The following is a 26,870-nucleotide window of genomic DNA, read 5'->3' as shown; positions in this document are numbered from 1 at the left end:
TACAGAAGGTCACATTAAGTTCACCTGTAAAGGTTAGAATGCATTTTAGGTTCATCCTGAAATTTCACCCGAAAGCCGAATATCCCTAACTTTTTGTGATTCAGGATTCGGGCTGAATTCACCCTCACATACCTACATAAGAAATGAACAGGAAAAGTCCTGCATAATCTCTGAGTGAGCTGACAAAATCAACCTTCCAGGACAACAATCAGATTATCTGCCCCAACCACCTCATAAACAAAAAAGAACATGACTTATAATATTGGACAGAAATAAATAAACCCAATATGCAAGATAATCGTTATATTACATCGTTAATCGTCATTATACTCTCTCTGTCTGTACTTTATGTCCAATTCCATAAGGAGATAAAAGTCACATATTCCAAATATAGGAGGAAAACCCCTCGCGGTGAATTTTTTTTTCTAGAATGGCGAAGTCATGACCCGCCCTCCTCTGCCTCTGATTGGCTGGTACTCTTGCCTTCGTTGCTTGGGTTGGTTAGAGTTGGAGTAAGAAAATCATGTCAAGCCAATCAGAGGCAGAGTAGGGCGGATCATACCTTCGTCATCCTAGGATAAAAAAAAAACTCTCCAGTGCTGCGGACACAGAGCGGATTAATAGCTTCATCGTGACATCATCTTCGGAGAGACCGCGCGCCCCTGACGTTTCCATGGCAACGGCTTCTGCTGTTGATCAGCTCAGGCAAAATGGCCGAAGAGGAGAGATCCGCGGCGGTGAGTGCAGAGACAAACGGGGTTTTTTTTATTATTATTTTTTAAAGTTGAACGAGTGAACATGAAGTCTGGTCTTTTCGCTCCGGTAGCTGAACTGTGTGTGAATAAAACAGCGTGTGTAACACCGCCATGCACGGCGCCTCCGGGGCGAACCACCGTTAGCTGCTGGCTAGCTAATCCAAGTCAGCGCTGAGTTAATTATAGCGAACCTGTCCTTTCGAACCGGCTCTAATCTCACTCCTCCATCGGTGAACATGTAGCAGAATTAGATATTAGCTGTTATATACCAAGCTGGTGCTAAAAAATTAACTTAATCTAAAGACTTGACTGTTAAAGTGCAGCTGGTCGTTGATAGGTGCCGCTAGTTTTCTTACTCTCTGGGTAATATTTACTGTCCAGCTCTGTCTTACTTTGCAGTAAATCCTTTTTTTTTTTTTTTTTTTTTTTTTTTGTCCGAAACGTCACAGTGCACTTATGAACTAAACATTAAACAGGCTAATTATGAGGGGAAAAAACTATGAAGGTGATCAGTGTATTGCGCATGCGTGCATCCTGTGCTCTGTATAAGATAACGATGGGTGACAAATTACAGGAAAACCCAACGTAAGCTGCTCAGCACCTTAACAGATTCAGCTTCTTTTACTTTTACTGCAGTGGATTTTTACAGCAGAACTTCTACTGCGGTAAAACATCAGCAAAGTGACAATATTTCTACCAGGGTAGCAACTTGTCGTATTGTTTATTCCGCTGGTGAGCGGGCTGAAGATGTTGGGATGAGAAGAGCCATTTTAGGGAAAAACAGGAATACTGCACTGATCCGCAGACAGGTGACCGATTTAAAACCCAACATAAAGTGTCTTGGGAGGTGCTGACCAGCTTCAGAGATTCTCCAAGTCTCTGGAAGTCTCCTGGAAGGATGGAGCTCCAGTCCTCTAAAAGATATGACCTCGTTTGGTGTTTTGATGCTGCTGCTTGAGAGTCCAGAATCTCCCACTGGTGTCAGCCGGGTTGACTGCATCATCATCATCATCCTCATCAGACCATTCAGTGCCCTCCTGCACTGTGGATGGAGGTGTGGTCGCTCTGCAAGAGACCACTACCATCAGGATAGAAATTTTTCAATATTAAATAAAGGTGATTACTCAGAATAACTTCGTCTTGATTTGCAGTGGGTCTTCCTTCCCTCTTAGGGGTCAAAGTGGAAAATGCCCCTCTAACAGCATAACAGAGCCAGCGGATCCCCTCACTGTCAGGGTCCAGGCCTGTAGCGTTTTCTTGGCGGACTCGCCCACCTGTCCAAAATATGGTGAAGGATGAATCGTAACTTTTTTCCTCATTTCTGTTGACCAGTGGCTCTCCACTGTAAAATGTGCATTTGTCTTTGTACTGAGGGCTTTAGGCCTTGCAGCCCTGCAATAATATCCCTCTCTGTGTGCAGGATCTTTCGGAGGAATGGAGCTCCATCCCTCCAGGAGACTTCCACAGACTTGGAGAATCTCTACTATTATTACTACTAGTATTGAAGCTGATTTTGCTGCTCGTGGTGGCCAAACACCTCCCTAAGAAACTATGTTGTTTTTTTCCCTTTTATTTGTCACCCATCTGTAGTAATAAAAATGTAAGTTGATGTGATAATTGGCCAAATATATGACTTGTCATCAGGAGAATAGAAAATGGGATCTTTGTTTTAAGCATTAAACAGACATTGTTCACCTGAACAATCTCTAATCAAAGAGTAAATATGGGACACATTTACTAATCCAAAAACAAGATCCAGAAAGGAACCATTGTAGACCAAACATTTAGTAATTATCATTTAGTGATCATTTGTTATCTTTGGGCTGCACCACAAACCAGCCAGCACAATATTCCCCAGATCAGTAAAAGTAATTACAAATAATTTTCAGTCTGGAATGTATTTTCCTGGCTCTACCACCATGATGACAGACTGTGTTCAAAATGTCATCAATTGAATCTCTATAGAGCTTTATCTGCCCCGAGTCGTGACAGGAGCCTGTTATCAAACACACACCCAGAGGGCCAACACAGCCTCTGTCAGCTGAGCTAAAAGGTGACATGTCACCGCTGCCAGGAGAACACAGTAACAAATGCCTTGATCAGAATAAGCAGGAAGAAAAAGACCAGGTTTAACATAATGAAAATTAATCTCGAAATGCATGCTGGAGTTTGAAAATGGTACTGATTTACAATTTAATGATCCGTAATTAATTTTAAAGACAGCAACACCAAAGGAGATGTCACAGGAGGGGAACTGGCCAGATGGCCCGCAACACTCAAAAGTCTACACTGAAATGGTGCCAGTGTCAGATTTATATAAAATCATAAATAATGAGTGCTTCAGGGAATATAGAGTATATTTAAAATGTAAAGTAAATTATTTGGAAAATAGCCTTTAGTCTTGAATAATAACTGATGTCTGTGCATCACTAATCTAACCACTAAAAGCAGTTGCTTTGACAAGCTAATTTAGTTTTGTCCTGCTATTAGTTGTAGAGAGATTAGACTTGACATTTGTAATATCCGTTTTGGATTTTTTTCCCCAAGTAATGCTGTCGTAAACAACACCTTTCTGTTGAAGGTGGATTTGATTGGCTTAAGTCAGCTAAAATGCTAAAGGAGTATTTGGAGATGTTGGCAAGATCAGTGCCTGAGTTGCATTTTCACATGAATTGCTTGTTTGCTCTGTCGCTTCATTCTCACACAGTTGTTTTTTGGATGTATGTAGCTGTCTGTGTGTTTGTTTGGGACAGTGTGCTTTAATTAACCTGAGGGTAAATTCACCAGGGCTAGTCTACTGGATAGTAGATAGTAAGCCCACTGGATATTTTCTGTTGTAGTCCCTGTGGAGAGATATTAATCACTGGAAACTCTGGTTAAGAGCTAAGGTTAAGGGTTAAGAATCATGCTCATGTATTAGTAATAAGCCATGATTATTACTGTTGTAAATCGTACTGTTATACTGTGTGTTGAGGTAATAGTTGTGGGTCATCTGCTGACGCAGGAATTCTGCTTCACGGAGGAAGGCTAGGCCATTAAAAACTTTATAAACAAGACAGGCGTCTGTAAATTTAATGAGATGATCCCAGCTCACAAGGTCACGCCTGGACAGAATGCTACACTGGAGGTAACGCTTGGGTTTTCTATCAAGCAAAGACACCCAAACAAATTATTAATAATTTATCCAGATAGTACAAACCTACAGCATTTCAGTCAGAGCCATGAGACTGCCCTGTCTGCAGCAGCCTGACCTCATGGTTCAGGCAGATAACACCGGCCCTTTTACCTTAAAAATCTTACCAAGGCGGCCTTTACTGTGCCTCGCGACTTTCACTACTGTCACTATCAAATAAAACAGAAATGCCAAAATAAAAGTGTTTTTTAAAAAGTCCTGCCTATTGCAGCTACACTAAAAGCTCACCAGCTGTTGGTGTCCCTCCATCTCATTTCTCACATTTACACAAGGAGAAACTGGGATTGTTCAGAAGCTTGCTGCAAAAAAGATTGCAAAAGACCTAACGCACAATCTTCAGTTTAATATTTATCTTTGGGGCTGTTCGTCAGACTTGGTAAGCAGCACATGCCCTTCTACTACACCAGAGAGGAAAGCAAAGCAAAAAAAAGAGCTATTGCATTTTTAACATTTTTTTTTATTTCCTTCACAGACTCTGTTAAATGCACAACTGTGCTCCCTCCTGTTTAGAAACAATATTTAATAGATACTGGTCAGGCCTTTGACTTGGACACCGGCCTGTGCCTTGTCATCAGGACTGAGAACTTAGATACTTTTATCACATTGAAGGTATCATGGTATCTAAAGATGCCATGATACCAAAATTTCAATACCAAATGACACTCATCAGCGTCAGTGAGCCAATAAGCATGCAGGATACCAAGATCTAATAATGCTGATGATTGGCTGATGTAACACATGACAGAGGTATGCAGGAGAAACATCACGTTACACCCAGAGATGTTTTAAAATCAATGTTAAAACAAGATTTTAACATTTTAATTGGTGTTGAAAATAGCACTCAGGACCTGGTATTGAGGTCAAGGGTCTGGTGCCGGTATCACACATATCTGGATGATACCCAGGCCTGCTTGTCATGTCTGTAAGTTGAAATGGTATCTTAATAAAAATTGGTTCTTAACAAAGTGGCTGTCAGTCTCAGTGTTTACTACATTGCAAAGTACACTGGTGAGAAGCTTTTCTCCAAGCTGTGAGTTACTGTTACTTTTTTCAGGCAAAAATCCAAAAAGTAACAGTAACTCAAAGAAAAGAAGGAAGCATTTGAGGTGGCATGATGAACCTTTTCAAACTATTTTCTCCAAGCCGGTACGCACAACCTCAAATACAAATACTTTGGCATTTAATGACGTTAGAAAATGTCCTTCACATCATTTGTGGGCAGGCTGCTTCAGACACCTGTCACCATGATGCACACATGGCACCACAGAACAAGCAGTATACAAAACGCTCTGATTCATCCTTGACTGTTGGAGCATGATTTAACACACACACAGCAGACTGCATTCCCGAAACCTCTGGATGCAGCTTATCATAGTGGGCTCCACTGTAAAACCGGTGATATATTCAGAGAACAATGTAATCTTTATCCGAAAGTAGAATTGCAGTTTCTGACCTCGGGAAGGAGACTGTGTTGCTTGTCGGTGATTTATAAGCCCCTCGGTTCACAAACTGCTGCATTATACTTCAATATTAGACCCACTCCCACAGGAGGCGATTAATCTCAGGAGAGTTACAGTATGTTAAACTGCTGTGAGCTTCTATACAGCACACAGCACACCCTGAACCTCGAGCTGGTCAGGTTATATAGCTGATTTCTACAGTTAAATGTATGGTTCTTCAATGTGCAGGGAGCTTGTCTCTGTGTGTGTGTGTGTGTGTGTGTGTGTGTGTGTATTCTAAACCTCAGTCTGTTTATTCGGGGTGTCTGCAAGTTCTTCAGCCTTTGAAACCTGAGCAAATTCAGCTGATTTCTTTGTGCAAAAAATTACAAAAAACAGAAAATCAGCAAAAAAAAAAAAAAAAAAAGTCCAAGTAAATGACTGAAAAAATAAGATTCACACAAAATTTGTAAAACATGTCCCAGAAAACAAAAATATATACATAAAACGCAAAATTACATAAATGTTTGAAAAACACTATTAATTAAATTAAATGAAAATTAAATTAAACTAACAATTAAAAAGAAATTTCAATTTAGTAAATAAATGGCCTTAAAAGTCATTAAATAGTTTTACATGTGAATATATGAGGACTTAATTTCAATAAATATTTTTAATTCTAATTTATTTATGTCAAAATCAATCAATTTTTTTCTGCGTCAAAGTGAACGTGTTACAGAACCCGAGGACTTCTGCTGAACTTAACACTGCCTTTCTACTGAGCTGCTCTACTTTTCTGTAAATTGTCTGTTGTAGATTAACTATTAATTCACTTTATACTTACCAGTCATATTCCAGTCGAGAGAAATTTTGGTTAGATTAAGTTAGATAAAGATTATAGATAGATAGATAGATTTACTTTATTGATCCCAAACTGGAAAATTATTATGTTACAGCAGCATCAAAAACACACTGTACAATATAAGTAGGTAGATTAAATAGAATAAATCAAAATATATACAATAAAGACTATAAGATTATTATTTATTAAAGAACCATGCACAATAGCATCTAACCTGAAGGAAACTGTTCAGAGTCATCTTGTTAATTATCTGCTGTATTCCTGCCTAAAACTTCCCTCTGCACTGGACTAAACATGCACAACTGAGCTTTGTACTTACCTGTTGCACTTAGTTGAAAAATTAAAAGATCAGTCTTAAATTTATTGGTAAAATGGATTTAAAATGGTCTTACAAAGCATTAAGTCTCTTATACCTATACTTACATGCATACAAGTGTCACCTGTATGTTCTGCATATTTTCTGTATCTGTGTAATGCAGAGCTCCATGTGCTTTATTAATGACTTTCTTTGTGTTGGTGTGTTTGTCATATTGCAGCTCCCAGTGGCGACTGAAGCCAAGAAACGGCGGGCTCCCAAAGGTACAGTAAACTACCAGCATGGCCTGAACGAAAAAAACAACAACTGTATCTTAAGATGATAAATCCCTGAACTGGTCTGTGACAGGGGAGGAGTAGCATCAGAGTTGTGTTGTGAGTTAATCATCCTGCAGAGGGCACCCTCTCCACTCTTTCTGCCGTCTCCAACCAGGAGGAGCTGAGCTGATGCTGAGACATCTTCCAGATGTTTCTCTGCATGAACAATGTTTATTTTGCTGCACTGTTAAGCATTCGGGATATCTTGCCTTCATATTTATGACCCAATTATCAATTAACCAGCTAATTCTGTACCCACAGGACTCTGCTGTCATGCTGTCACCATTTGTATAGTGTACAAGCATTCAGTATAAGTAATAAAGTCAACTAGGTGATATAAGGAGGAGAATCAAGTCAAAATCATGGACCCATGAGAGTAGAATGTGTTGGTTAATGAAATAATAAAGAGATGAAGGAAAGATTGCAATTTTAAATGGTTTATGCAATGTCAGTGTTGTTTCCGTTGTCTGTGACAGCTATTAGGAATAGATATTTGTATATGAGAAAAACATAGAGATTAAAAAATAGTATATAAAAGGAAACATAATAATAATTGAAACTGAGAATGCTTTGTAAAGTATGAAGTTTAGAGCAGACGAAGTGCACAACAAAAATCCGAGCACAAAGGAGGTCAGGCCAGCTGGCACTGAAGTAGATGGGCAGTGTCTTTAATAAAAATGTGACACACACCTTTAAAATGTGAACTGTACCAGAGCTGTAAAAATACAATGGCAGTGAGGTGTACTGATCAAAGTATTTCATAGCCCTCGCTGCAGCGAATTGTGGCATCGTCAGTGTGTGTGAAAATAATCAGCAATAAAAGTTAAGTACATTATTTACGAATGGAGTGTGTTGACGTGTGAAATGAGTGCACATGCCCGCATGAACCTGCGTTTCTCAGAGCTGACATGAATTTTAGATTTTAAACTGTGGTTAGATGGTGATGTTTGATCTGAAGTGCAACAGACAGTCACTGACATATGAGCAGGAATTAAAGCTGTTCCACACTAATATCTGTAACTATGTGTGTTGAAATAATTGTATTGTGTATGAATAATTGTGTATGAAACAATCAGGGGAATACAATTTTTTTCTAGTACTCAGTTTAATGAAGTGTCCATAATTCACCGATTTCATTCTCATATTCAACTCATAATGTAATACAGGACTGAACATGAAATATGATATAGAATATAATGCACACACGCAAAATCACATTATACATCCAGTTTGTTTAATAGTTCACGGATGCCATCACATCATAGATAAATAGATAGATACACTATCTGGACAAAAGTACTGGACCACCTCCAGGAGCTTCTCTGACCTCCCATCCTAAATCCAGAGGCATTAATATGGAGTTGGTCCCTTTGCAGCAGAACAGCTTCCACTCTTCTGGGAGGCTTTCTGCCAGATGTTGGAGTGTCTGTGGGAGTTTCTGCCCGTTCATCCAGAAGAGCATTTGTGAGCTCAGACTCTGATGTTGGACCAGAGGGCCCGGCTCACAGTCTCTGTTTTAGTTGATCCCAAAGGTGTTGGATGGGGTTGAGGTCGGGGCTCTGTGCGGGCCGCTCCAGTTCTTCCACACCAAACTCAGCCGGCCACGCCTTTATGGAGCTGCTCTGTGCACTGGGGCTCAGTCACGCTCTTTAGAACGAGCCTTTCTTTCACTAATGTGTGTAAAGGCAGACTGCATGGCTAGCTGCTGGGTTTTATACACCTGTGGCAACGGGACTGAATGAAACACCTGAATTCAGTGATTAAGAGGTGTGGCCCAATTTTGTCCATATAGTGTAGATAGATGGATGGATGGATGTAGTTTATTGATCCCAAATTGGGAAATTCTTGTACTACAGCAGCACCTAATCCAGACATTGCATGGGAACTAGTACACATAATATACCTATCAACACTGGGGGAATAGAAGCTGTCACTACATTTCATACAATGCAGTTCACTGATTCTTGGGAATTTGGATAAAACAGGTTTTAATTTTGAAAAATAAGTGAGTTAAATTACAAAATCTGAAGGTATATCATTATAGGCCAAGGTCTTGGCTGTTCAGCAGTGTACCGGTGCAAACTCCTCATTTTGCATTTTTTTCATAAAATAGGCGTTTTCCCAGTTATTAGGCTACTTTGTTTTTGTCAACACCATCACCATAATGTTTTTTTTATTTATTTATTTGAAAAACATATTTTTTTATTAAAAGAGACTATTACTTTAATAACTCAACAGCACCAAAGATACATATTGTAAGCATATTCATTTAAAACCAATATAACTGCCTCTGACGGTGGTGACAGTGGCCTCATTAAAACATACATTTCCAAAATTTATACCACTCAAGTCAATGGCTTCTTGCTTAACAACTTTATTTAACTATTTGGTACAAAAAATAACAATCCTGAGCACTGTTATAAGCATTTTTCAGACTTCAGTCATCACCGTCACACAGAAAACCTGACGGTGGTGACGTCTGACGGTGGTGACAAAAACCTGCTCTTTCACATGATAAGCATGAGTTGTTCACATTAGCCAGCTTGTTTTCGCCCTGTTGCTACCTGCATCAGACCTCTTCTTAAAAAGTATACATTTATTCCATAATCTGATTTAATATTTTTTAATACAGAAGTGATGGTGTTGACAATTCATGGTTGTGACAGTAGCAGTGTCCAAAAATATGAAGAGATTTTAGAGAAAATAGCAAACTTCCAGGAGCCTGAGCGGTCTTGAAGCATGCAGTAGAGCTGAAGGTTTGAAAAGGGCTCCTCAGGAATGTAATTGACCTTGTAGTTGTAGAGTTTTTTTTGTTTGTTTGTTTGTCTGTTTAGATAAATATCTGACGGTGGTGATGAATATTTGGGACACATTTTGAGCAACCACAAAATAATAGTAAATATTGTTCAAAACTCATCGTTTGTAGTTTTTAATACATATTATGATGTACTCTTTCATGTGGTAAATATATTATTCAGTGAAATTATTACTTTTTGTTGTTTTAATCAAGTTGAAATGATTATCTTTTATCCAAGGACAATTGGTTATGTAGGCCATGGGCCAACATATAATCATTAAATTAATAAAAATTAAAAATAAACCTATAAAAGAACCTTACAAATGTGCAAAGGACCCCCTGATTATGCCCTTGATTCTTTTTATTCATTAAAACAGAAATAGAATTTTTCTTAGTGGGACATGATTTATCCAAATTCCCAAGAATCAGTGAGTTATTACATTTTGAACTGCACAACACCCCAAATGTTTCCTTCTTTGTGTTCTTAGAGTTTTGCAGCAAAACTCTAAAACTAAGTAAATTTGATCTTATTTTTCATGATATTCTCCCCATGTGTCTTTTGATCTCAGCATGCCTCTCCTTTGCTCTTATCCCATTTTAACAGATGGTTAAATCACATTGAAGGCAAATCTGTCTTGGCATTAGCCAGATCAGGCACAACAATGAGAGAAATCCACCATGTTTGGGATGAAGTTTTTCACAGGGATATATTTAGGAGGCCTCATGCTGTGCCCCTTTTTTTGCTCCTTTCTACTCTCCTACCACAGTCGCAGGAATATGTCACACATGTATTCCCACTCTCTTCTACAAATCTGCCCGTCTTTTGTATATGTGGACATTGGTGTGCCACAGGGCCACAGCTGAAACCCAGAGACAAGAATATTATTGCTGTCTCAGCAGGAGGAAAGAGGATTAAGTCGCTGCAAATAGGGCCATTCCGAATCTTGATGCGTCGAATGTGTGAAGCTCATGCAGTTTTTTCACTGTGTGATGGAGAGGGTTTTTGTGAAGTGATTGGACAAGGACTCGGGCTCCGGTTCTGGCTGCACATCAGCACAGCACTGCTTTAAGGGCTGACTTATGAAAACAGAAGGGAGCTTTAGTGTAAATCACACTGTATTTCTATCCCCCAATGTCAGTGGCGCACTCAAAGCCTGGTTCTTCTTCACTTCACATCGCCTTGGATCCTATTTTTAGCCTCAGAGGAAGGTAGTAGGTGCAAGATAACAGGATTACCAGAATCAGAGTCACTTGATTTGGAATTACAATTGCCTGTCTTGTAAAATGAAATGTTGTACTCAATAGGGAGGACGACTTGCAGCATTGTGGCTCAATTTGTGGGGTAACCTCACCCTCCTAAAGCTGGCTTTGTATTGTACTGCTCATTTCCTCCCTCTTTCTCCCTCTTTCTGTCTGTCTATATACCCTTTTTCTGTTCTGTCATAAGTACCTGGTGTGCCGGAGACACTGTTGCCTTGGCAACGCGGTGAATATCTTAACCTGCATAGACATTAAAAGAGCAACAGAAAAAAAGTCCCTGTGTTCAACTAAAAACTTTGTAACAAGCTGACATTTACAGTGTGGATGCTGGACAGTTAAGGCGGAGGTTTTCGGTTGGTGTGTGAACATCTGTGGTAACCGTCAGATCAGAGATCAGATACTGCTGGCCGCAAAAGCCAGCCGCTTTCATGATTATATATTCGGCTATCAAAAAAAAAAAAAAAGACATCATCCTAAACTGTGAGGTGTGGTAAGCTGTAAAGGTTTACCAGAATTTAAAAGTCTACTGTCTTCCCCCGCAGCTCCAGAGCTTCCCATTTTGGAGAGGAGGAACTGGCTAATTCACCAGCACTACATCCGCAAAGACTATGAGACCTGCAAGGTAATGAATTCCTGTCACTCCGTGCTCCCAGTTGTGTCTCCAGGGTTGGTCAAATTGTCCTTTGTGCGGACAAGATGACGATAATTAATGCTTAGCAACAAGAAGGTTCCTGGTAACACCAAGCTTTACAGTGCCCTTTTTCCCATTGCATTAGCCTGTATATTCCCATATGAAAACACACAGTGGGTAAGCATGCAGTAATACATCGTGAGCACTTAATGAAATCTCCCTAACACGTGCATGCACTTGATCTTACAACAAAATGCAAGTAGAAGATGTATTAGTGGGGTCCTCCTCCCTGCCATTGTATCAGGAAACCTAATTTCTGTAAGATGATTACAGAGATGTAATCCTCACTTTCAATCTGTTAAGATGCAAGTGCAGAGAAAAGGGGCTGTGCTGTTGCCCCTTATCTGACAGAATAGTCTAAGATTACAAGATGTGTAGAAAGCCAGACAAATTGGGGTTACCGTTCTGCAGGGCATTAGATGTTCATCTTGCCAGGTGCTGTAGCCAAAAGTGTTAACAATATTGTTTTTACAAAAACTTTGGAACAAACATTATGCTTCACTTCTGGGGATTGTTTCTTTTTTTGTGTCATCCTAGGCAATCATCAAAGACCAGCTGCAGGAGACCAATGGGATGTGTGAATATGCTATATATGTTCAAGGTAAGCTGTGGTTTTCATAATTAGACTATCCTCTCTCCCCATGTATTAAGCATGTGGAATTACAATTACAGCTCTAACAAAGAAGACTTCTGTCGAACTCGACACCCAGGCCTCCCAGTGCATCATTACCTCCCCAAAATCTGCTCTCAGGACCCCTTGCTGTGCGGTAGACTTTTAATGTGTTTGAAAATCCCCCCTTTTTGTCTTTTTTTCTCTTGCCACAGCACTAATCTTGCGTCTGGAGGGGAAGATCCAACAATCCCTGGAGCTGTTCCAGAGTTGTGCTATCCTCAATCCCAGCAATGCTGACAATCTCAAGCAAGTGGCCAGATCACTGTGAGTCGCCTTCCCGCACAGCCTGGGGCACGGCACTTCTCTTTCATCAGCTAGCAACGCTGTAGAGATGCATAAGGAAAATCAGTGATATTCACCAAACAGAGCGGCTCAGGACATTTTTATCCGCCAAATTAATCCATTTGCTGCCACCAATCTCTGTTTTTCACTGTTGCATGTAAGATTTTAAGCATTTCTTTGTACAGCATCCAGTGATTGAGTTGCATTAATTCGGCATTTGAATTGCTGTTGTTTATCCTTTCTCTAGTTTTCTGCTCGGAAAGCACAAGGCGGCAATCGAATTCTATCAGGAGGCTGCGAGACTCAGTGAAAAAGACTGGGTAAAGTAAAAGATTCATTCTTTAAATTGAGCTGCTACTTTGTCTAAAATTAGTCGGGGGAAAATCATCAAGAGGGCTGGCTTCCTTTCACTCTAAATTCGCATCATCAAAGCAAATTTCTCTCCACAAATTTTCTCCACATTTGGAGCGGGAAAACGCCCAGACTCAAGTTAATTTTTCCCCACTGGAACAACGGCTTATCAACTAAAAACATAAGGTTTTCCAAAACCCCCTTGGCTTAGGCTTGTTGGCTTTGTAAAAATTAAAACGTCCTGCCTGTGATATGCGTTTCCTCAGTAACCTGTGAGTGTCTCGCTGTTACCTGAAACACAACCGCTGCCACATGCTTGCAAGCCTCAAGCGTCTGGCACAGCGTAGCCTGCTCACCTTTTGTCTATTAAACAATATCAGGATCATTCTTGCACACTAAGGGCTGTTGACATTATGAAGACTATGCAGATGAAGGCAGGAGGGACACAGTAATTAGTCAGGCATGATATATAATCAATCATATAATGTAGAAACTAGCAGGGTAACATGTTAATATTATTATGGCCACCTTGAAGTCAGTTGCTATATAATATATAGTCCACAAAGCTCTTGTGCATCATAGCTACTGCACGTGGAAGTGTTGTGTTGTCTAGCTCCATCTGTGTGATCTGAGTCCACATGGAGGTGAAATGTCCTCATTAGCTGCTAATCCACAGCACTAGATTTGTATCTCTCCACTCACTTCCACAGGAAATCAGCTCCCATAATAACCCTTTTGACATACAAGCCAACACCAACAAAGAGGATTATGACTATATAAAAAAAACAAGTCCTAGTGCCCTCTTTTTTGGAACTTGTTGTTTTTTATGTTGTCTTTGTTAGTGTTAGTGTAGGGAGCTGTTTTCCTGTAGAAGTGAATGGAGAGATACAAATCCAGTGTTGTGCATTCGCAGCCCAGGGGAGCACGGAGCAGCTGATGAGGAGATTTCACCTCCATGTGGACTCTGATCACACCCAGAGAACTAAAGAACCCAACACCACACCAAAGTTCAGTTTTTGCTTTAACCATACCTTTTGTTCCAGGCCTAATTAGATGAGCATGCGCTATAATGTGACCTTTTCTTACCTCAGGAGATCAGCCACAATCTGGGCGTGTGCTATTCCTTCTTAAAAGATTTCAAAAATGTGAGTATGCCTAATTTCACCAACAATATGCATACTGTTTGTCGAGTCATGCCCCGGTGATTTGATCACAGACCTTTCCTGTCTCTCTCAGGCAGAGGAGCAGCTAAACATAGCCCTCCAGTTAAACAAACATGACAGGACTTTCATGATGCTCGGGAAGGTTCATTTGCTGGCTGGAGACACTGACAAGGCGATTGAGGTGTATAAGAGTGCAGTGGAGTAAGTAAAGCTGGCACGTGGGCAGCGTTAAAGAGGCACCGGGATGAATTCTTTCTTTTGTTAAAGCCCTTGGTGAGGAGAGGAGGCTGAGATTTGTGTCATCTCCATGAGGAGCTCTGGCCTGAGGCTTCTTCGTTTTTTACTCACCTGTCCTGTGTTACTATGTGGTGTGATGTGCTGTGGTGATGGGATGCTGTTGCCTAAGTGTGTTGTATATATATGTATTGTATTGCTGTTGTGTATATATGTACAGTGTTGTGAAAAGGAATTTCCCCTAGGGGACAGTAAATCTAAATCTAAATCTAAATCTAAATCTAAATCTGTAGGTAGTGCTGAGCTGCTCTACGGGTGTGCTGACTTGTTTTGCTAGGTGTGTCCTATTTAAAACAGCCACCTGTTTAATTATTTCATAGCATACTTGAAGACCATACTGCAGAGGGATGACTCCTAATGATCATCACTCAGGAACTTATTACCGCAATACCTTGAAATTATTACACTCCAAGGTCATGCTGCTGGAAGTGTTTACCACAGCATCATTTTTTCATAGAAAGCCAAATAATAGGCAGCCTTATTGAATGTTAATAACTGCACAACCGCAGCATGCCAAATTTTTTTCATCATGAAATTCATTTAAAAGGCCATTAAAGATGACAGGAGAGCGTATTGTCGGAAAAGAAGATTAGTTCTGAGTGTATGTCTGCCTTAACAAAAGCACTTTAATCGCAAGGCGAGTCATTTTGATTTATTTGTTTTTTCCTCTGTTATTAGAGCTCATTTCTGTGTAAGTGTTCCTTTCTCGATTTCACAGAAAGTTCCAACTTAGCCACATTTTACCCCGGGCTCTTTTCAGTTCACTAGAAATTTTGTTCATTTTCTAGTTCTGTTCGCATGTTGAATATTTAAACCATTAAGCAGTGGTGTAAATAAGGAAGTGGCAGTCAGTGTCTATAATAGGCCTCATTATGGCTACCTCCTGTTGGGGTAAATGAATTAATTAAGTGCCCCAACACTGGTGTTGCCTTTAATGAGACGAACCACTGTGAGTCTTATTTTAACATCTTTCTCTCTCCTCTTCTCCTCTTCTTCTCTGCAGTCTTTTCTTTAAGCCAAATCGTCCCCCCACGGGTCATAATTAATATGCCACAATTATGCTGAATCAAACCCTGATTGAATAATCAGCAGATTCCCAGAATATCAAGCTATGTTTACTTGAGAATAAGTGCAGGCATTAAATGTAATTACAGGCTTAGATAAAGTGATATTTTTCATCCAAGGCATCTTATCTTCAATTCAGGTTCTCTCCAGAAAATACCGAACTGCTGACTACTCTTGGTCTGCTGTATCTGCAGGTGGGTTAATTTTTATACAACCTTCTCAGTGAGGATAATGTGTGTGCCAGTGACGGGGACTGTATTAACATTTGTCATGGGGATTATTCTTAAAAGGAAAATATGGCATTTAGATGTCAGGAACGTTTAAACAGGAATGGATTATGTACTTATCTGTGTTCCATTTTCTCAGCTCGGGAAGTACCAAAAGGCGTTTGAGCACCTTGGGAATGCCCTCACTTTTGACCCTAACAACTATACGGTAAGTGGGTGGTGGAACAGCCAATCCTCTGTGGCGTACTTGTTTTGCTACTGAGCTACATGAGGGCAACACAGTGGACTTGTGTCAGAACAATTCAGTCAAAACAGAAGGCCATTCAGTCTCAGGTGGCACACTCTTCCTCATCATGTGAAATTTCAAAGGGTTCTTTTTCCCCTAATATCTCCATGCTGTATTTATTCCCAGGCTATCCTGGCTGCAGGCAGTATGATGCAGACCCATGGTGACTTTGATGTGGCCATGAACAAGTACCGGGTGGCAGCATGTGCTGTGCCCGAGAGCCCCCCTCTCTGGAACAACATCGGCATGTGCTTCTTTGGCAAGAAGAAATACGTAGCTGTGAGTAATGCTGTTTAATGCTGTTTCCCTGCGCTTCATTCATCTCAGGCTGGATGGAAGCGCCGTCCTAAGCAACTCGAGCTCCAAACGTGTTCGATTTTCATTCCCTCATGTGAATAATAATCTGCCATAAAAGCACCCAGAAGAAGAACCAACTTCTGACCACCCAAATGAAAGCCGTACATTTGGGCCGCTGTTTGTTTAGCAGGACTAGCTTTAGCATTTTAATGGCAGAATTATCTTGCAGCATCACAACTGATATGGCAACAATACATAAATGAAGAAACGCTGTGCTTCACTAACTTGGACGTTTTATGATGGTAAAACACACATATGGTTTATTTGATAGAGTCTGATACAGTGTACATCAAAAAACTGAAAACAGCTGTCCAACGCAAGTATTAAAGTGTTGTAGCAGATGCTAATCTGCAACATCTGTCCCTAGAAGGGCTTTTGTACAAATAAGTATAACCACACATTTAGCAGTAACGTAACTACAGAAAAATAGGAAAGGACATAGTGGTAAACAGGACAAAAAAACAGACATGAGTCAAGGTTGTTGCTGAATTAACCAAGATTTGGTAGTTCTCTGAAAAGTGGTGAAGTTTACAGCAAATTTCAGGTAATCAAGTAGCAAGGTCCAAGACTTTTAGGCATTTGAACACAAGCTTCACATAATGAAAACCAATAAAGTAAGCAAAACCTAAAATCTTGTATTTACATAAAATGCGACAGTGATGGTACCTTATTTGCTTTTTGTCCTCTAAGATTTTCAAAGCCCAGGTTTACTGTGAAAAAGTCTGAATCAAATCTCTTTGTTTGCAAATGAGCTCAGATGACATCAAAGTAACTTCTGGGTTCCTCCACTGTTAGTTTGCATGCATTGCTTTGATACAGTGATAAACTGTGTGGTTATATAGCTGAATCTTTCTGTGAATGTAAGATAATAGCGCATACTGTGGCATGTTACAACAGAGAACAGTGTATAAGCAGTGTAGTATACAGTACATGTAATCTGCTACAGAGGCTGTCTGCTGTTGGTTCAGGTAGCCTGTCTGGACTGTGTTCTCCATGGAGAAGATCAAAGCAGCTGATCAACCAAAGAACCAGAGAACTGAAATCACACTCAAATGAATGAATTACTTATCAGTTTGGTCCATTTGTCATAACAACAAATGCACCACGGTACTTTATAGATTTTGTAGAATCTGTTTTCAGGTCTTATAAATGGCGTCATATATTAATAAGCCTGTTGGCTAGTAGCCCTGTCAGCAGCTGACTTGTCTGTCCCATGTTCACTCCCTCACAGGCCATCAGCTGCCTGAAGCGGGCCCACTATTTGTCTCCGTTTGACTGGAAAGTGTTGTACAACCTGGGTCTGGTGCACCTGACCATGCAGCAGTACGCCTCGGCCTTCCACTTCCTTGGGGCAGCCATCAACCTGAACCCCCGCATGGGGGAGCTCTACATGCTGCTGGCAGGTACGGAGTCAGAGGCATATGAAAACAGGACCAGGACAGGATCGTGCCTTTATAGAACAACTCACTGCTTTGCAGCAAGAGGATTGGAAACTGTTTTACTTTTGTGTTTCCAGTAGTTTGCCATCATGTGTTCACTTTACTCTTTGTCAAACAGTCTATGTTGTGAGAGGATGACTGCCAAACTGTCATCCTCTTAGAAATGTTGCTTAGTGCAAAGTTGATCTAAAAGCTGAAAAGGTAAGACGGCTGATTTTAGATAACCTGTGTAACAAGACGTTTCAGCTGAGGCATGTTCATCATGTTGACTGCAAAACACTCAGTGTTAACTGACACAGACAGACTGAAATGGCTTGGTCAATACAGAGTTTTTGCAGGTGCTTATTATCTAGAGAAAGCATAGGATTTGCGAACAAAAAGAACATTATCATGATGTATTTATCTTGGCTTACGTAATGTTGCTTGAATGTTCCCTTTATTTTTTTTGTGTGTGTGTAAACTGTGTTTACCTGGCAGCTGTTATTGGAAGTGATTGCAATGATTTGTAGATCAATTGTGTTTTTGGTGTCTTATAATCTCACAAGGGATGGGTTGCAACACAAGACACAAAAATAAATGAAATTTGTTCGTACAAAAATCCATTCATTCACTGTTGAAAATTTGTTAAATATCCATGTTATTTTTTTAGACTTTTTACTGATACAGAGCTTTCTTTAAAAAGTAATATTTTAAACAAGTATCATCAAATTGCTGTGTAAACAACAAAGCCACACACTGTATCTACTTTATATTACTGAATTTTGCAGCCACAACAGTGCCTTATGTTCACCATGACCCCCTCCCCAGGCAGATTACTGATAACAGGCATATGCTCTCATAATGTTTGTTTGTGCTAGCAAGCATTTGCTCGCACTCAAAAACAAAATACCTCGCTGAACACCTGCTCATCTGTTCCCTCATTTAATAAAAAAAAAAAAAAAAGATTCAGTTAAAGTTTTATTTTAACACCTGCTCATTTCATTCTCAACAGTGGCCCTGACCAATTTGGATGATGTAGAGAACGCCATCAGATCATACGAGCAAGCTGTGGCGCTAGACGAGTGAGTCCGTCCTCCACTTGAACTCCAGTTCATTTTGAAAGGGACCACATCTCCTTCTGAATTTGAGTCTGGATTGAATTGAGGTTTGATTTGGCTGTGATTCACTTCTTCCAGGTCCAACCCTCTGGTGAACCTGAACTTTGCCATCCTACTCTACAATCACGGGGACAAGAAGCGAGCCCTGGAGCAGTATCAGGAAATGGAGAGGAAAGTCAACCTGCTAAGAGACAGCAGCAGCAGCATTGAATTCGATCCTGAGGTACTGAAACTGTCCCTGGTGTCTGCTTGTCCGTTTTAGGAGTCATTTCTTGTTTCCTCGTCCTACTTTACCTTTGTATGGATGGATGGATCTCCCTAGCACAGGCCATCATTGTAAATAAGAACCCGTTCTTAATGATTATGCCTGTTAAAATATAGGTCAAATAAAAAAATGAATAAAAGGATGATGGAAGGATGATGGATGGATGGATGTACTTTATTGATCCCAAATTAGCAGCAGGTAGTCCAGACATTGCACAGGAACAATAGTAGACCTCACAAAACAAACCTGTCAACAGCAGGAGAAAAATATCTTTAGAGAAATTAGTAACAAAGTAACAAAATAGATAAACTGGATAAATACAAAGAATACAAAAAAAAGATTAACCTTTGTAATCTTTTTTATCTCATAAAAAATAAAATACACTAAAATATATCTATGTCCAAGATCATAGACTTTTCACCTTTCAACATGTGCATAAATTATATGTAGAATAACATACAGTGCTGTGAAAAAGTATTTGCCCCCTTCCTGATTTCTTTTTTTTTTTTTTGCACATTTGTCACACTTAAATGTTTCAGATCATCAAACAAATTTTAGTATTAGACAAAGATAACCAGAGTAAATACAGAATACAGTTTTTAAATGATGATTTCATTTATTAAGGGAAAAAAGCTATCCAAACCTACCTGGCCCTATGTGAAAACGTAATTGCCCCCCTAACCCTAATAACTGGTTGTGTCACCCTTGGCAGCAACAACTGCAATTAAGCGTTTGCGATAACTGGCAATGAGTCTTTTACATCGCTGTGGAGGAATTTTGGCCCACTCCACTTTACAGAAATGTTTTAATTCAGCCAAATTGGAGGGTTTTCGAGCATGAAAGGCCTGTTTAAGGTCATGCCACAGTATCTCAATTGGATTTAAGTCTGGACTTTGACTAGGCCACTCCAAAACCTTCATTTTGTTTTTTTTTTTTAAGCCATTCAGAGGTGGACTTGCTGGTGTATTTTGGATCGCTGTCCTGCTGCATAACACACATAAGTGCGCTTGAGTTTGAGGTCATGAACTGATGGCCGGACATTGTCCTTCAGGATTTTCTGGTAGAGAGCAGAATTCATGGTTCCATCAATTATGGCAAGTCGTCCAGGCCCTGAAGCAGCAAAGCAGCCCCAGACCGTCACACTACCACCACCATGTTTGACTGTTGGTATGCCAGATGTAACAGGATTCACACCTTCCAGAAAGTTCAACCTTTGTCTCGTCAGTCCACAGAATATTTTCCCAAAAGTCTTGGGGATCATCAAGATGTTTTTTGTTTTTTGCCTTGGAACTCTCCCATGGATGCCGTTTTTGCCCAGTCTCATTCTTATTGTTGATTCATGGATACTGACCTTCACTGAGGCAAGTGAGGCCTGTAGTTCTTTAAATGTTGTTCTGGCTTCTTTTGTGACCTCTTGGATGAGTCGTTGATTCACTCGTATTTTTGGTAGGGCAGCCACTCTTGGGAAGGTTCACCACTGTTCCAAGTTTTCTCCATTTGTGGATAAGGGCTCTCACTGTGGTTCACTGGAGTGAAAAAGCCTTCGAAGTGGCTTTGTAACCCTTTCCAGACTGACAGATGTCAATTACTTTGTTTCTCATCAACAATTACTTTTTCACATAGGGCCAGGTAGGTTTTGATAGCCTTTTTCCCTTAATAAATGGAATCATCATTTAAAAACTGTATTTTATATTTACTCGGGTTATCTTTATCTAATATGAAAATTTGTTTGATGATCTGAAACAGTTAAGTGCGACAAATATGCAAAAAAATAAGAAATCAGGAAGGGGGCAAATACTTTTTCACAGCACTGAATATTTGTAAAATATCTATAGAAATAGAATATGTATAGATAAAATAGATGTACACTCACAATAGAATGAGAATTGATACATAATTAAATAAAAGCCGTATTATCCTATATTTGTCACTAACAGCTAATAGACATGGCTCAGAAGATGGGGGCCGCCCTGCAGGTGGCAGACAGTCTGGTGTGGACCAAACCAGCCAAGGACTCCAAGACGAAACCCCGCTCAACAGCAACAGCCAAAACCCCCGGCGCTCCCCTCGGCACCAACCAGGCGCTGGGCCAGGCCATGTCCTCTGCTGCGAGCTACAACAGGAACATCCAGCTACCGACAGGTACGCCCCCTGCAGGTCAAACCCTACTCACCCAGTGCTGCTTTGTTCCCAGCAGATCCACTTGTGCAGCTTATTGTCTGTTCATGCAGCATGAAAGCAAAGTTAGTGAGTCAGTTTTCTGACATCTAGTGCTGGAATATGGAAGGCTAATGGGGCAAAACTGTCAACACAGCCATTTCTTTGTAACGTTTCCGTGGGATGAAACTCAGCAGCATTGAGACAGGTGTGAGAGCCAAGACTGTGTGTGATTGGTAATTGGGCCAACAGCAACATTCAAAGTGGTGCCCTCCTCCCCGCCGGCAGCTGTTTCCTTTCCTAGATCTATAAAACATTTTGTCACAGTCCTAGGAGAAAAAAAAATGCTCAGCACCACCTCACCGTCCAACACAAAACAGGCCAACGCTGCCGCTTTTCATCCTCCTCTCCCTCAGAGCTCGCCACCGGGTGAAAACCAAACCCGGGTTTCACTCTCCTTATGGAACGAGCTTTGTCTGTCTGGTGTTTCTCCTCGCTAGATTTCCTTTTGTCTGCAGTCACCATCCACGATTTTCGTAGCGTTCCTATTGGATGTGGTGCTATCGATCTGGCACTGGGCTGCGCTGTGATTGGCTGGGAGCTACACACCCGCTGCCCAAAGGCCGACGCCCAGAAAAGCCCCGAGCTCAGCAAAACAAGAAAATCTAGGCAGAGGGCAGAGTCTCTGCACACACACACCAACACACCAACACACCAGCACACACTGCTAGTGGCTCAGGAGTGATGACTGACAGTGAATGAGAAGGACTTTAGGAAAATCCTTCTCATTCAAACCTTTAAGACAAAAGCATGTGTGAGAAGTGATGTTCAGTTTGTACTTCTGTGTCTGACCTGCAGAGGCTGCCTGTAACTTACATACACTCCCCCGCGAGTGTGTGTGCATTCAGGGTGACATGAGACCTCTATAAATGTGCCTAACTGCAGAACGCCCCTCCCTACAGTATTGCAGTACCTGTGGTGAGCTGCAGCGACGGGCACAAGTCACACCAGAGTTCAGCGGTGATGACACTGGGTTTGGTGGCTGGCGCTCTCTCTGCAGGCGGAGAGTAGCTCGGGGCGTTCTTGGTGAGCACAGGTTGATTTGACATGTTCTGTCAGTCCAGCACTCGGGTGGTGAGCCTGACAGAGGCAAATCTGACAAGTCAGATTGCCAGATATTGTGGTGGACATCGCCTCTTGTTCTCTGTTTTCACACCCTTTCGCTCAGCTGCGAGCTGTTGTGTGCTAGGCAGCGGGATACGTGCTCGTGCAGGAAGTCTATGCAGGGCCACAGGACAGCATGTTAAGCAGAAGTGCACATAAATCCCTGTACAAAAGCCTCTCAGATTAGGACCTGAGCATTCCAAGAGGCTGGTCTTATTGATGGGGCACCGATTTGTGGGGCCTCCCTCTTTACTGGAGGGTCCCACAATCACATTTAAACCGATTTGTCATATGTACACCAGATATAATGGATGAAAGTAGTTTCTTTAAAACAGTCATGATATCTCCTAGCAAATGATATCAAACATGGCTTATCTTTATCCATGTTGTTGTAATAATCTCCATCATATGCATCTTACAGACGTCATTCAAACACAACTCAGAGTAAACCAAGGAGGTGAAACTGAATGAAGCACATCCAATTTTTTGTGACCAAATTTTTATTGTTTTTTCTTTTTTTTCCATTTGCTTTCATTATGGAGGAGACATCGCATAACAAAATCATATGTATTTTAAATGTGCATGCGTTTATATACACATAAAGAGATGGAGGGAAATACCAGAATAAATGATGTGAATAATACAAAAAAGGAGCGTGTGCCCAGAAGCCAACGTAAGCAAATTAGTGTGTTATGACCAAGCCAAACTTTCAAAAAAATTAAATCGCAGTCAGTTCTAAATAATTTTACAATCTGCATTTAAACCTCCCGCGATGCAGATGATCACTTTAGGCCCTCCCGTCCTTGGTGAAGCAGGTATTATAACATAATTCCCGATGAGTGTCTTTTCTGAGTCTTTGTTTAGATGTTGAATGGAGAGTCTCCAGGTGGTGAGACAGTTTGTGAGTGCTGCTTGTGGCCGAGCTAGACGCGGGTTTGGAGAGGGGAGAAAATGGTTTTGAGACCTGCAGGCCTCCATAGTCGCTACATATTACCTCATAACGCACTACAAAAACTCACATCGAAGCGGCACTTTTGCTTTTGTCATCGCATCTTCAAGCACTTCAACCAGTGACGTTCCTCATATTTGCATGTCTTTCCTTAGCGTGCGCCATCAGCCTTCCATATGACACGAGGCTGTCATAACTAATTACATCAGCCACTCATTAATACAGCACGAAATACCATGTGATCACATCAGTGTGAAGAAAAGCAAATAGAAGCAGCACCACTGGTTGAAGTGCCTGAAGACGCAGTGACAGGGGACGTTTACACCGCGGTAACAGGGAGTGAATGGCTGTGCTGACAAGAATTTAGTGTCCGTACTATAAAGTAATCTAGTCCAGAGGTAAAGCTTGATGTTTAGAGGCTCAGAACAAATACTTTTTTATTTAATCTTGGCCGAGTGTCCCACCGGTGGTGCAGCTGGCTGCTCATTTCAGAGCCTCTTCATCTCTCCATTAAGCCGCATCATTATATCTCAGTTATGATATGAGCGTGTGTTTCTTTGACTGATCTGTTGATTAGCGGTGTTTCCGGCCTCATGGGTGAACAAGAAACTGTCTTCCAGCAGATACATTCTTCGCATCACGGAGAGTCAGACGTGTTGGAAAAAAGCACAGGAGTAAGCTAATAAATTCAAGACCATTCTGCAAATTGTTAAGGCGCATTACGGCTCTCAGACTGAAAGGCAAGAGGCCAGGAGCGCTTTGCCTCGCCGGAGCCTGGAGGCTGTGTTTTGCCACCCGTTGGTTTATCTGTTAAGCGTAGTATTTTAGAACAATGCACTCATGTTCACTGGCAGACGGTTTGGAAATGAGCACAGCACGGCCAATTCAGCTGCTCTCTGACGTTCCTAAGTGTTTGTCGAATGCAGCCCTGAGTATAGAAATACTATTACTACAATTAACTGTGTTCATTTTATACTTGTACTTTACAGTGATTCAGTACTGCAGTACTCCAGTGTATACATGGTGTATATAGCTACACTTTTTACATACTCTCCATTACCTTATTTCTGCATATAATGTTGTTATATTACTGTCAGACTAATGCACATATTTTTACATAATGAACATAATGCACACACTTTTTTACAATTAGGATTAATGCACAAGGAAGGATTAATGCACATAATTTTACATAATGCACATACTTATAATTTCACTTATGCGTATATAATTTTTCTTGAGAGTCTGAGCAGCTGTAACTGACCTCTTTTCCCCTCGGGGATCAATAAAGAGTTTCTGATTCTGATTCTGTCTTCACCCTAAAGACAGCATCAGTGTCATTTAACAAGTTACAGTCGTGTGTGTTTGCCTGTGTCAGTATCAGTGGCCCAGAAGAGGTCAAACTGGTGGTTCATTAGTTACAAGTAGAGGTGTAAAACCGAACCATAAAAAGCAAACCGTTCAATGCACACACACACCCTACACACACACACCCACTGTGTGAGAGCCATCCAGCCGCACACTGAGCCGATGGATTAATGAATACGCTGGAAGTATTTTTATGTTTGTTTTAAATAATCCAAGGAGATGTTTGCCTTTGAAAGAATATTTGTTCACTTCATGTTGTGATCCCAATTCTCTGTCTTATATTTGCAAAAAAAGACATTTTCTGCTCCATTTCTAATGAGAACATTAGAAATGGTCGGTTTTTTTTTTTTTCTCCCTGTGGGACAAAACAAACTGAACCGAAACTGAAACTGTGACCCAAAAACCGCAGCACAGTAACAGGAGTGTGTTTCGGTGGCTCTGAGGAGAAATACTGAGCCGTTAGGGTCCAGGAAAAAATATGGACCCCTCACACTTGATTTGGTTTAGGTGTTGGGTTAGTTAGGTGTTGTCCACGGCGTCACGTCCACCGATTCACACAACGTAAATCTTTTCCAGAAGGAATGCTCTGTCAAAATGGAGTCCTTATTGTCCCACTGGAAATTTGTTTCTACAGTGTGTACTTACACAGAAACACAGAGATAACCATACTGCAACACACAGATATACACACAGATACATAAGCAAATACCCTGCAAGCCTCCCTGTGTCCCAACACACACACACACGTGTCTCACACACACAGAAGCCTGGGTCTGTAGGCAGTGTAAGCCGGCATGTTTGTTTTGCAGATGAACGTTTAAGTCCCTTCAACGTCTCCAACCCTGTTGCTGTTTGTATCTGCAGGAGCCACCAAAGCTCCCTCCATGCCCCTCGAGCCAGAGCCCGATGTGGAGAGTGCCCTCAGCCCGGCCGGCGACCCCCCCGGCTCCCCCGACCCCGAGGAGGCAGTCGCCCCCAAAACCTGAGACGCATCCCAGATGGGAGAGTGGACGAGCTCAGGGGCGGCGGTCAGTTTGTCCTGGGACGCTCTCACTCTGGGGAAGCCAGCCCGGCTCGTCCTGCTCTGTGAGCTCATAGCAGTTTGAGTTTTAGTCATAAAGCCTCGAGCTATAGGGTTTATTTTATTTATTTTTTTTTTTTATAGTAGGTACGTGGTGCACAGCAGTTTCATTTCCTGCACTATAATTTATTTCAAATGGAAAAGGGCAGGGGCAAGTTCATCCTTTCCTGTAGGTTTTTTTTCTAACTGCGCCTTTCATGAATACAGAATGTCTAATACATCATTTATCACTTCTTGAGCCAAAGTTGTATGTCTGCCACCACACTCCTCCACTTTGATACAGCGACTGGGTGTTTCCTGTTTTGTAAATGGGGCAGGCTGGGTGTCCATGTTTAATGGCTCTTTTTAGACTATTTATATGATGACACATCAACGGTTTTTGGTGAAACTGCAGCTATAATGCTTCATTTTTGAGTCAGCTGGGCAATAAGGGCAAATGATACATTTTCATTGTATTTACATTTGAAATGTGGTGAGCTTAATAAAGCTAAATAAATGTGGAAGAAACACTGTGACAATCACTGCTAAAATCGGATCATTCCAGTCAGTGTCATTCTGGCTTGGTTGTATGATAGGGCTTTTTTGAGCATCATTGAATGTAAATAGTGACACATGCTTTTATATGTGGTTAAATGTTATGTTTATATAGAGTCATGTATTTATTACAATTAAACAGAGTCAAAAGAAAGCATGTGTCTTGTTTTTGTCTCAGGTTAATGACATAGTAATTGGCTCCTGTGCCTCACTGTCTGTTCACCTCAGCACAAAGGGTTTTCAGCGCTGCAGCCACCAACAGGGGGCAGTGTTGTTTAACAGCACTGAGTCACAGTGTTCATGGTTTCCACCAGAACAACAGCCTTACAGTGAGTGAACTTCCTTTCTTCCACCCTTCCGTTGAGATTACCAACACACACACACACACACACATTATATATATATACACACACCAACATATTTGATCTTGGTAGGAATTTGGGTTTTAGACTCATAATCAGCAGCGTCAGTATTCAAGCTAAATCATA

General features: G+C 41.0%; 1 protein-coding gene across 1 annotated transcript; it reads left to right on the top strand.

The window, feature by feature from the left end:
- Window positions 1-628: 628 nt before the first annotated feature.
- Window positions 629-26,536, top strand: bbs4 (Bardet-Biedl syndrome 4). The gene is made up of 16 exons (XM_030045109.1): window positions 629-737; window positions 6,786-6,828; window positions 11,482-11,561; window positions 12,168-12,231; window positions 12,456-12,567; window positions 12,833-12,905; window positions 14,028-14,081; window positions 14,173-14,300; window positions 15,598-15,652; window positions 15,825-15,893; window positions 16,098-16,250; window positions 17,560-17,731; window positions 18,759-18,828; window positions 18,943-19,087; window positions 21,067-21,271; window positions 25,632-26,536. The coding sequence occupies exons 1-16, from the start codon at window positions 711-713 to the stop codon at window positions 25,751-25,753; spliced, it is 1,572 nt and encodes a 523-aa protein (XP_029900969.1). The 5' UTR covers window positions 629-710; the 3' UTR covers window positions 25,754-26,536.
- The last annotated feature ends 334 nt before the right edge of the window (window positions 26,537-26,870 follow it).

This window comes from Myripristis murdjan, chromosome 3 (assembly GCF_902150065.1).
Source record: "Myripristis murdjan chromosome 3, fMyrMur1.1, whole genome shotgun sequence".
Taxonomy (NCBI): Eukaryota; Metazoa; Chordata; class Actinopteri; order Holocentriformes; family Holocentridae; genus Myripristis; species Myripristis murdjan.
This window is presented reverse-complemented; position numbering and strand designations above follow the sequence as displayed.

Coding starts and splice junctions, on each gene's coding strand:
- bbs4 (XM_030045109.1), top strand. CDS start 711: ATGGCCGAAGAGGAGAGATCCGCGGCG. Junction 12,906..14,027: donor GACTCAGTGAAAAAGACTGG/GTAAAGTAAAAG, acceptor TTCTTACCTCAG/GAGATCAGCCACAATCTGGG. Junction 21,272..25,631: donor GAACATCCAGCTACCGACAG/GTACGCCCCCTG, acceptor TTGTATCTGCAG/GAGCCACCAAAGCTCCCTCC.